Source organism: Mastomys coucha, unplaced genomic scaffold (assembly GCF_008632895.1).
Source record: "Mastomys coucha isolate ucsf_1 unplaced genomic scaffold, UCSF_Mcou_1 pScaffold20, whole genome shotgun sequence".
NCBI classification, from domain to species: Eukaryota; Metazoa; Chordata; class Mammalia; order Rodentia; family Muridae; genus Mastomys; species Mastomys coucha.
In genome coordinates, this window is record NW_022196903.1 from 78,422,269 (window position 1) to 78,435,044 (window position 12,776).

Here is a 12,776-nt window from a genome sequence, read left to right on the forward strand (position 1 = left end):
GAGGGAGGGGGAGAGAGAAAGAGAGAGGGAGAGAGAAGAAGAGGGGGAGGGAGGGAGAGAGAGAGAGAAAGAGAGAGAGAGAGAGAGAGAGAGAGAGAGAGAGAATAATGTTAAAACCTAACACATTTTCTTACTAACAGTTCTCACCATTATTTATAAACCTCTGTGCTGGATCTTTCTAATATACGTGGTCAGAAAACAGCTATTAGCTTAGTTGCAGAGGATATCATATTCTTGAGAAAAAGGGAGATCATCAACTTGTCATACAGAAAGGCTTCCTGGGGAATAGAGATTTATGACAAGGTAACAGACTCCTTTTGAAATACATTTTACATTTAGACCAGGCAAGGCTTCTAAAATGACAGAAAAACCAAGATGGCAAGATGCTCTTAGGGGCCTTAACACATCGAGTACTCAAGTAGACCTGGCACTGGCTATTCTGGGGCACAGATGTGTACACAGCAGACTGCTGCCTCTGTAATAATACAGAGAAATACTCCACTCTTTCTTATGCTTCTCTACAGTCTCCTTTTGCTACTGAAGAACAGAACTGCAGTTCTTAAGATTCATGTAATACTAAGGGGTTGGTGTGTGCATTAAGAAATATCTGGATTACTGCTTAAATTGCTAACTAAAGATGTCAGAAATCTAGAAAGAACACTTTTCATTTTAACACACATGCATAAAAATACATAAGTCAAAGGTATATATTTTGTCAACATTTTTAATATGGGAATTTAAATTGTTAAAGATCATATAATATAGATAACTTGAGACCATGATGACACTAAGAAGGAAACCCAAGTGAAACCCAAGAAATAGAGAGTCTGGCTTTATTCACAGGCTTGCTCTTCTGTGAAACCATAATAATACCCAAGCCTCTTGTTATATGCTGTGCATAAGATGGGTTAGCATAGTTAACCTCAAGATGACTTAGAAAGATGCTTCAGTATATAAAGGTGCTTAAAGTATATGCAAATCCTGTCTGGACTGAAGTTGATTTGAAGGCTGCAACACATAAATATGGCAGATAGCCATGGGTCAATAAAAGTTTCACAAAATATGCAAGGCAAACTCATTTATGTATTCACTAGACAGACAGTCCATCCATCTTTACAGGAACAATGCACAATGTACAAGAACCCTGTTATTATCCATCACTTCCTTAACAGGAGAACTTTGAGTTTGTTTTTTCCTTTAAAAAAATGTTTTTTCTCTAATGACTATGACATTTAATTTCTTCACCCGCTGATCTCTAAACTATATGTTTGTAAGTTATAAATTAAAGATTTAAACTGTATCAATTGTTTAAAACAGTTCTACACAATGCATCTACCTTTGCTCCCACACACTTCCATTGTATGATTACATCAAGGCCCGAGTCTCCATCATTATCTGACCCTTGTTCATTTTCTTCCCTCCCCTCCACCCACCAAACTTTGTCCTTCCTGTCAAAGTTCAGCACTTCCTAGAAAAGTCTCACTGCCTATTTGATATTGTACTTCACTTTAGTCACCAAAGGAAGAATTTACAGGTGCTTGGCCCCATCTATAAGACCATGACCGAAATCTGACCTCCTGTTACAATACATGAACTTCTGCCCTACTGATAAGGCTGGCAGATATAAGTAGGATTTTTCAAATAATCCTTTGGGAATTTATAAGCAGCACAGCCATAAAGGGGGGTGAATGGAAGGTCGGTTTCACTAAAAATAATAAATATTGCCATGTTTATTCAAAGTGTGCCTTGTTATGCTCCAGGCCAAAAGTTCAGATAAACACTATTGTAAATGACAAAATATTAGAACTTTTTGTTGCTTGTGTTATGATCCTTCCGTTGAACACCAATAGAACTGCCCCGCACCCCCACTATGTAAGTCCCTGCCCTGGCACTGAATAGCATGTCCTGAGATGAAAATATTGGACTTGCTTAAGAGTCAAAAGAAGAGTTTATATCTTACAATCATAAACAAACACTGACTATTATAGACTTCTAATATTAATTGGTAAGGCAAAAAAGAAAAAAACAAAAAAATACCAGACTGAATTAACATTATACCTGCCCTATTGATGAAGAATCCATTAGACTTTGATAATTGGTACAATAAACACACCAGGCCCTACATAAATATGGAGAACAGACCTACTGAGCTCAGTCTGCAATAGTAGGAAAATTTTCTGGAAGACAGGTATAAAATAAGTAAGAAATAGGAAATTAAAGTGAAACAGAATTTTTAAAATGCAATGAAATGAAAGTGATGACTGAGGTAGAAGGGAGAATGTGCAGAAAGGATGACAACCACAGTGCTTCAGAATTTGAAGGCGAGATGGTAAGTAACAAGAAATGTGGAAGACCTCTAAAGAGTCATGACTGGTTTTGTTCTTAAACATTTCAGTGTCTTACAATATAGGTGGTCAGTAAAATGAAGCAGGTAGTCCACATTAGACATGGTGAGATGTAAATGACTGAACTCCCTGATGGTAGAGGGAATACTGTTTCACTATTAGGGTAGGGGAATAAGGTGATTGTTTAACCAGCTATGATAAATATGTGAATGGAGGCAATGGCCTTATGATAGTAAAATTCAACTATATTCAAAACATCTACAGGTCTTAGATATGGTACTCAGGAAAACCCAACAGAAAGAAGTGTGGATTTTCAACTGGTGATGAGAAAAAAAAATTATGGTTCAGGGCCACTGAAATTTCAGAAGCCTACAGGGCAGTGAAGCATGATAGACACATTGATGCTAAGTTTCTACCACCTATGGAAATCTCCATAAAGTTGCATATAGTGGTTTTGCTTGTTTGCTTGTTGTTATTGTCATTAGGGGAGACGGAACCCAGATCCTTACACAACATTAAGCACATACTACTCTACTGCTGAACCCATGCCAAGTTCTAGAACAGGCACCTTCTAACAACAAGAAACAGAGCAGTGGCACAAGTAGAACTCTGGGAACAGTGAAGGGTACAAAGAAGATGAACTGACAAACACTGAAGTAGGCAGCAAGTGGTTAAATAAAGAAGCTGACAGCCAGTAGCTGGGCAAAAGAGACATAGGCCGGGTTTAGGGGTCCCGGGCTTGGGGTATGAGGAACCAGGAGGAGAAAAAGGAAGGTAGAGAGAGAAGAAGACACCATGGGATAAGAATCTTAAAGTCATGGCCATGAGGGTGGCCAACTGGAGTTAAGAGCAGCACAGATAGAACACAGAAAGTAGTAACTCAGAGTTATCGATAATAAGTAGATTCTAAGAGCATAGAGAGTAGATATCTGCCCAGCTTTAATGCTGATAAAGGCTTATTAAAAATTTAAAAAGAAAGGAAGAAGGAAGGAAGGAAGGAAGGGAGGGAGGGAGGGAGGGATGCAGGCAGACAAACAGACAGGCAGGCAGGCAGGCAGGCAGGCAGGCAGGCAGGCAGGCAGACAGGCAGAGAGGAAGAAAACCATGCTATAAAAGGAAAAAATGAGATTAAGAGGCTGAGAGATAAAAATGATGAGTAAGGTGAAGGTCCAATAGAATACACACTCAAAAAAGTGAGAAGAGGAAAGATAAAATCTAGATTGATCCGAATGAAGAAACAAAGACAATATTGGAATAGAAGGGAATTAGTGCTATATGGTTGATGTTCTTATTCTCCGTTCTTCCAAATTCTCTTTTGCTCAGGCCTAAGATTAATGTTTACTATATTAGGAAATAAGAACACTGTAATAAATACTTATGTTGACTAAACATTTTTAAATAGGCTCATTAATACTATGAGAGCTGTACTTTACCATGAAGTAATGTGCACATCTGACATTAACACAGCTTTACAAGTGACAAGAATACATCCTCGGGTCTATAAATTCAGCACCAAGTTCCATGTGCTGCCAGCATCCTTTAGTAAAATTGATGTTAGGTCTTACTCAGAATCCCCGTAAGTATGAACCAGGAATGTCTATATTATAAACATATATTACAAAACACTTATCATCAGCTGTGAATTTCCAAACCTTGGCAACACTGTGAATGTCCTAAAACCTGTGCAGGCCAAGTAAAAATGGTTTAAAGATTGTTACAGAAAATTTGTATCAAATATTTCAAGCTTCAAATACTAATGGATAGAATCCTGTTCCAATTAGACAGTCTTCTAATTTGATCATTTCTAAACCAATAGACTATAGTTTTCAAAAAGTTAAGCCTATATATTCATTGTAAATTAAGAAATAAATTTTAATTGATAATTTGTATGATAATAAGGATCTAGACCTCCTGAGTACATGTCTATACTTCACAGTACATGCTTCTGAAAATCTATGTATGGATGCAAATGACAACATCTCACCAGACAACTGCCATTTATTAAATGTCAATCATTTGCCAAGGACTGAGTTGACATTATTTCACTGTCAATAACTACACTAAGCAGGAAATTATTTTCCCATTTCATACATATATAAGTGTAATGCTAGACCACCCTAACACACACAGGTAGTAAATATGCAAGTAAAAGATTTTACTGGTCTGTTAGAATTCTCACTTGAGGCAAATTTGTTCTGTTTTCATAAAAACTTAACAAAGCTTATAAAAAGCAGCACATGGCGGTAAAACAGCACTGCCATGTTACCATCATCCTGAAAGTGCAATTCCATCCTGGTGCATGGCAATGATTTAAAGCATAAACCCTCACTTACCTAGACACCATACATATCCCAATCCATTTCACACATTAGAGAAATTAGACAAGTATTAAAAGCTGTAAACAGATAATAACATTTCCATCGCACAGTGGGAATAATAAAACACTAGAGATGCTGTCAGGGAATGCTGTCATCTTGGAGCAGGAGGTTTTGGAGGAAGCTGGTCTGAGGTTGAAAGAATAGCTGCTTGTTTGTGTATTTGTTCAGGCTTATTTTGTGTTTTTTTATGAAGGTTCAAACATTATGACCTATAACTTAAAAACTAATGGTCCTGATTTTCTCAAAATTAAAGATGTCCACTTCAATAAACACTAAACACAGTTTGCAGTACAGAGACAAACCGGAGGGATGTATGCAATACCCTACACTGTCAGTATCAACTATACAGTCTATTAACACCACATTATTGCCCTTTTAGCAAATTTCTTTTACCAGTGCTTTACAGATAAAAAGGGTTGATTGTCAAAAAATTTAAATGCTTTTCATAAATCCTTTAATGTATAAAAGCAAGTTATTCTACATTAAATATTAGATTTGAAATAGAGAAATCTGAATACATCTCTACTCATAACCCACTAACCTGATGACGACTCTGGAATCTCAACCGCCATGCTTGAATTTTACAAGGCAAATATAAACAAAACTCAAGCAAAAACAGAGGAACTTTGCTCAAAAATAAAGTAATAATAATAATAACAACAATAGCAACTCAGAATTTGGTATTTGATACATATCTTTATTAGGAAGATCAGGTAAAGACTCACCAGAACAGAATATATGTGTAGACACCGATACACAGGAGAGAAATCCACCAAGTCTTGAGCCCCAGGTACCTAGAAATAGACAATTACAAAAATATCACATAAAGCTATTACGGGGAAAACTGCATTAACTTTATTTTTACTACTCAAGCAGTGATTTGTTTTCCAAGACAACTCTATATATTGGAAAATTCAAAATAAACAAAAGAATCATGTTGTCAGGCTGAAGAGCTGTTGACTCTGGGACACATTCCAGAGCAGAGAAGCACATGGGTCTGCAGCTCATGAGGATTGGAATCATCCAGAATATTTAAAATTATTTAAATTGTGAAGCCTGTTGCTAAAGAGTATTTATGAACACTGGTCCCTAGCCTGTACTAATTTACACATTAGCAATATTGATTGTATCCGCATTAAGGAGCCACCATGGGGCCATTCGAGTGACCGCGACCCGCAGATGTGCATTTTAAAGTTCTATTCACAGGCACAGGTATGTGTCCATCCCTGTAATGGTGAACCAGATGAATTGGCCTGGCTACTACTATGGCCATATGCTACAGTTTGACAAGAAGATATCATGTTTCAATTTTCTGTGTGGACAACAATGTGGACACTAAAATTGATATATTTTTATGTAAAGTTTTTCTATTCTTTGATTTTTAATAAACTTTAGAAACCAAAAAAACAAAAAACAAAAACTAAAACAAAAAATAAATAAACAAAAGAATCATGTTGTCAAGCACTTAAGAGTGCTTGCTGCTCTTTCAGAAGACCTGAGTTTACTTCCCAGGACATGCATAACATAACTCATAACCACCAGTAAGTACAGTTCCAGAATATAAACACCCTCTTCTGGCCTCCATGAGTACCCATATACAGTTGGCACACACATACATACGCATAAATAAAAATAAATGAACTTTAAAAGAAAATCATGTTCCCAAACAGGACGCATACTTGTAATCCTAGTACTTGGGAGGAGGCAGGAGGATCGTGAGTTCAAGATCATTTTAGGTACATGAAATTCTGTCTCAAAATGAGAGAGAGAGAGAGAGAGAGAGAGAGAGAGAGAGAGAGAGAGAGAGAGAGAGAGAGACCCAAAATCTTAGTTCTTTTACTCTAGTCACAAGACTAATAACCTGTGCTGACAGAGTCCAGGTGGCAGAGTCCTGCAGAGATGAAACGGGGAAACCTGCTGTCTCTACCTTCAGAGACATTTAGGAGCCAGGGGCCACCAGGAGAAGTGGAAAGATGAGGCTGTGACCTTAGTGACCCAATTGTCCTAGAGTTTACATAGAGTGCATAGAGTTTACATAAAGCCAAGTTTCAATGGTCAAAGCCAAACTTGTTCCACAAGATAAATGCTTTAAATCTGCCAGATAGTTATTAAAGGGCACAAGTATTAAAATCTTTAAGTCTTTTTCATTAAAATATAAAAGTAACACAGAAAGGAGGGGACACTTTATTGAAAATGAGGTGACATATTGAAAATGAGGTGACATATTTAAAAGTCAAACCAAGAAGTAACTCAAAGATTTTAACGTGAATAATGAATGATATGTTGACTAAACTGGTATACATTAAAATAAAAAATAAGGATCAAGTGAGAACTGAAATCAGTTCTCAGGATTCAGTTTGTTGGTGGTCTGGCAAGAAAGCAGTCAGAGTGGACTGTGAGCTACAGTTCCTCAACTAAGGAAGGACACTGTCATTCATCATACACAGATTCAACAAGAATAAAAAAGGACCTGAAAATAAATGCTTAAAAAAAAAAAAAAGAAAAAAGAAAAAAGAAATGAAAAGAGAGAAAAGGGGGAAAGTACATAAGTTATTACAATAAAGACCTGGCTGGTTTCTCCTGTCACAATGGTAGCTATGTGGACTGCCGGCACAAAAAGAGCAGACACATCGAAGCTGAGCTGGGCTGGCTCATAGTTGCAGGGCTGCTTCCCTTTCTTCCTAAGGCAAACACTTTCTCTTCCACAGAGTACAACTTCTCTAACCAAGACTTGTCTCATAACCACACGGCCTTGATCTATATGGCACACTGCAATGCTCGCTGGCTGGTCACCTGGCACTCCATCTTCTGCTCAGCTCTACCAGGCAAACCTTAGGTATCTAATACTTAGTAATGAGGCCTCTGAAGCAAAACAGTGCTATTAGAGCCAAAAGACTCGGCCATGGGATCTCTTATTTCAACTGACCACTCACCTCTATATAATGGGAGCATGGAAATTTTAATGAAATTTGTCTTGCCAGGAAAAAAAAAAAAGAGCTAAACAGTAGCCAAACACAACATCAAAAGAAAAAAATTAAGATTTATAATAAAATTTAAAGTACATAAAATAATGTATGCACATAAAAAAGACAAAAAAAATACACAGAGTAAAAATGGGCTTATACAGGAAATGAAATTATTTATTTAGAACAATACAATGTAGTTATTTATGATATACATAAAACGTCAAGAATTTTTCTTGCCTAATTTTGAGCAGCAAATTCTGCCATAACCTTGTTTCACGTGTTCTTCATACAGTTTATTTACCTTCACTTTGTCACAAGCCACTTTCTCTAAAAAAAAAAAGAAACCCACTGGAAACCATTCTCAAGTCAAGCCTTGGCCCATTGACTTGTCAGAGCCATCTTTACAGAATAAACAGCAATAGTAAGAGGCATTTCCCTAGAGAGCTACGAAAAATAAGCTTGCAGGCCTTTTAGCAAAGAAAAGCATTGTTGCTAAAGGTTGGGACTGGTCTATCTCCATTCAAGTTTTCATTTTCTTTTTCATTTTACTTTTTTTATTTTTGATATTTTCTTTATTTACTTTTCATATGATATCTCCTTTCCTGGTTTCCCCTCCGAAAAAAATAAAAAAATAAAAATAAATAAAATAAAATTAAGTTAAATTAAAAAACCTGTTCCCTTCCTCCTCCCCCTGCTCAACAACCCACCCTCTTCCACTTCATGGCCCTGGCATTCCCCTACACTAGGGCATTGACCCTTCACAGGACCAAGGGCCTCTCCTCCCATTGATGACTGACTAGGCCATCCTGTGCAATACATATGCTGCTGGAGCCATGAATCACACCATGTACTCTTTGGTTGGTTGTTTCGTCCCTGGGAGCTCTGAGGGTATTAGTTAGTTCATATTGTTGTTTGTCCTAAGGGGCTGCAAACCCTTCAGTTCCTTGGAACCTTTCTCTAGCTCCTTCACTGGGAACCCTGTGCTCAGTCCAATAGATGGCTGTGAGCCTCTACTTCTGTATAAGTTGGGTACTGTCAGAGCCTCTCAGGAGACAATAATATCATGCTCCTGTCAGCCAGCACTTGCTGGCATCCACAATAGTGTCTGGATTTGATGACTGAATATGGGAAGGATTCCCAGATGGAGCAGTCTCTGGATTGTCCTTCCTTCAGTGTCTACTCCATAGTTTGTCCCTGCAACTCCTTCTATCGGTATTTTGTTCCCCCTTTTTTAAGAAGGAACGAAGTATCTACACTTTGGTCTTCCTTCTTCTTGAGTTTCTTGGGTTTGTGGATTGTATTTTGGGTATTCTGAGCTTCTGGGCTAATATCCACTTATCAGAGAGTACATGCCATATGTTTTCTTTTGTGATTGGGTTACCTCACTAAGGATGATATTCTCCAGATCCATCCATTTCCCTAAAATTTTCTTAAACTCATTGTTTTTAATGGCTGGGTAGTACTTCATTGTGTAGATATACCACATTTTCTGTATCTATTATTCTGTTGGGAGGACATCCGGTTGTTTCCAGTTTCTGGCTATTATAAATGAGACTGCTATGAACATAGTGGAGCATGTGTCCTTATTACATGTTGGAGCATCTTCTGGGTATATGCCCAGGAGTAGTATAACTGGGTCCTCTGGTAGAATTATGTCCAATTTCCGGAGGTACCGCCAAAATTATTTCCAGAGTGGTTGTACCAGCTTGCAATCCCACCAGCAATGAAGGAGTGTTCCTCTTTCTTCACATTCTCCCCAGCATCTGCTGTCATCTGAGTTTTTGATCCTAGCCATTCTAACTGGTGTGAGGTGGAATCTCAGGGTTGTTTTGATTTGCATTTCCCTGATGACTAAGGATGTTGAACATTTCTTTAGGTGCTTCTCAGCCATTCGGTATTCATCAGTTGAGAATTCTTTGTTTACCTCTATACCCCATTTTTAATAGGGCTATTTGGTTCTCTGGAGTCTAACTTCTTGAGTTCTTTGTATATATTGCATATTAGCCCTCTATCAGATATAGGATTGGTAAAGATCTTTTCCCAATTTGTTGGTTGCCATTTTGTCCTATTGACAATGTCCTTTGCCTTACAGAAGCTTTGCAATTTTATGAGGTCCCATTTGTCAATTCTTGATCTTAGAGCATAGTATAATCCACAAACCACAAGAAACTCAAGAAGAAGGAAGACCAAAGTATGGATACTCCGTTCCTTCTTAAAAGGGAGAACAAAATACCCATGGAAGGAGTTGCAGAGACAAACTATGGAGCAGAGACTGAATTCTTGACAAAATCTAATACCTCTTCATGATAAAAGTCTTAGAAATATCAGAAATTCAAGACCCATACGTAAAGATAGTAAAAGTAATATACAGCAAACCAGTAGCCAACATCAAACTAAATACAGAGAAACTTGAAGCAATCCCACTAAAATCAAGGACTAAATAAGGCTGCCCACTCTCTCCCTACATATTCAATATTGTACTTGAAGTCCTAGCCAGAGCCATTAGACAACAAAAGGAGATCAAAGGGATACAAATTGGAAAGAAAGAAGTGAAATTATCACTATTTGCTGATGATATGATAGTATACTTAAGTGACCCCAAAAATTCTACCAGATAGCTCCAAAACCTGATAAACAACTTCAGCAAAGTAGCTGGATATAAAATTAGCTCAAACAAATCAGTGGTCTTCCTCTACACAAAGGATAAACAGGCTGAGAAAGAAATTAGGGAAACAACACCCTTCACAATAGTCACAAATAATATAAAATACCTTGGTGTGACTCTAACTAAACAACTTAAGGTCTGTTTGACAAGAACTTCAAGTCTCTGAAGAGAGAAGTCAAAGAAAATCTCAGAAGATGGAAAGATCTCCCATGCTCATGGATTGGCAGGATTAACATAGTAAAAATGGCCATCTTGCTGAAAGCAATCTAAAGATTCAATGCAATCCTCATCAAAATTCCAACTCAATTCTTCACAGACTTGGAAAGAGCAATTTGCAAATTCATCTGGAATAACAAAAAAAACCCTAGGATAGTGAAAACTATTCTCAACAATAAAAGGACCTCTGGTAGAATCATCATCTCAGACCTTAAGCTGTACTACCGAGCAATTGTGTAAAAAAAAAAAAACTGCATGGCATTGGTACAGTGCCAAGCAGGTGGACCAATGGAATAGAATTGAAAACCCAGAAATGAACCCACACACCTATGGTCACTTGATCTTTGACAAAGGAACTAAAACCATCCAGTGGAAAAAAGACAGCATTTTCAACAAATGGTGCTGGCTCAACTGGAGGTTAACATGTAGAAGAATGCAAATTGATCCATTCCTATCTCCTTGTTACAAAGCTCAAGTCCAAGTGGATCAAGGACCTCCACATAAAACCAGATACACTGAAACTAATAGAAAAGAAAGTAGGGAAGAGCCTCGAGTGCATGGATAAGGGGAAATTTTTCTGAAGAGAACTCCACTCATGTTTTCTAAAAGGTGGCAAATTCTTTCCTGTCATCTGAAGCAAATCTGTTCTCTCATTCTTTATAGTGTCCTGAACTATAGGTTTTTGGTCTACTATTTCTTGGTCCTGAAACTAACATAACAGAAATTCTCCTGAGTACATGCATACCTGTCTCTTTGGAAAGCTCCAGAGAGAAAGCTTGGCAAAAATTAAAGGAACAAAAAGAGGCTCCTGCTTGCTAGCTCTCCCTCCTTCCCTCCCTCCACAAACAGCCCAGTATTTAGAAAGCCTTTCCCCCCTGCTCCCCTCTGAGAGCACACTAGGAGTGAGCACTGTGAAGAGTCAGAGAGTGCTGTGAGGATAGAGGCATGTCAAGTATGCACTGACTCATGTTGCTTTGAGCTGGATGTGTTTTCTCTACTTCTACTAATGAAAAAGAATCACTTACATCTACAGAAGGCAAAAGAGGAAGAGCAACAAGCACTGCGTGAAGGAATGTCACCCTTCTACAAGATGGAATGTGGTTTCCAAAATCTAAAAACACGGGTGGAGGAGAGCTCAGGGACAAGCAACTGCCTGGTGCACTAGCTGCAACTTGTCTGCCCTGAAGCTGCCCTAGCAGGGCAGGGTTCACAGGGCATTCCTCCCCTCCTCTCTTTGCCTCCCTCCCCTGGAGTTGCAAAGAATGACTCAAGCAGATTTAGGTTTCATCAGGGAGGGGTCCAAGGACACTTTCCTAAGCTAACAATGACTGCCTCTAATGGTTTCTGTCTCCTAACAAAAGCCATGACTCTTTTATCAGCTTCATCTAATTTTTCCTTTCCAAAGTAAATAACAGGGCCCTTACATTTTACACATGTCCAAATTTGACAAATCATTATCCACGGAGACTGGAACTGATAAGAGATAACTTTGTGGTGGGACCCTGTCATTTCCTATTATAAAGGCTTTCTTTGGGGCTACAACAACATGATTAAAACAGTTAAACATTTCCTGTGCCTGGCAGTCAGGAACTCAAGACATTAAGACCCTGGAGTCTGTATTTTTCTAGAAGTTCAAATAGACCTAGGAAGATACCAGCAGTGACCAAAAACAGTACACAGGACACAGCCCTGCTTTGTGTCTAATGCTAAGAACTCACATGAAATCACTTCATCACCAAGGACAGCAGCTGTCTAACTGCCTGCACAGTTCTAGGAGCAGTAAATGCCTCCCGCCAGCCAAACACTTAGGATTTTCTCAAAAAAGCAACCATTGTTAAGAATTTAGATGTTGTAGCTATGATCTGTACCCCCAGAGAATGCCATAAAAGTTAAGAAACAAACATTTTTAACAATATAAAAAATAGCTATTAAAAGGGATATTAGAGCAACTGAACACAGGAGCAAACGAAAATAATTATTGCATGTTAGTACCATTTCACAATTATACAGACAATAACAGAATGCTTGTTGAACATCACTTACATATGATACATGCCCCAGCATCCATCAAACAAGCTACTCTATAAAGGACCAAAATGACTCAAGGACAGAAGAGAATACAGGATAAGAACTGCAAATGTAGTACTATGTCCAATTTCCGGATGAACCGCCAAACTGATTTCCAGAGTGGTTGTATCAGTTTGCA

At 38.1% G+C, this 12,776-nt stretch overlaps 1 protein-coding gene across 2 annotated transcripts in view; it reads right to left on the reverse strand.

Moving 5' to 3' along the window:
* Exoc6b (exocyst complex component 6B) overlaps nt 1–12,776 on the reverse strand; it is a 472,818-nt gene that overhangs the window by 271,784 nt on the left and 188,258 nt on the right. For both annotated transcript variants that reach the window (XM_031382365.1, XM_031382364.1), the window contains exon 8: nt 5,449–5,517. In XM_031382365.1, the coding sequence (XP_031238225.1) occupies nt 5,449–5,517 (69 nt within the window). The remainder of the gene's footprint in view (nt 1–5,448; nt 5,518–12,776) is intronic.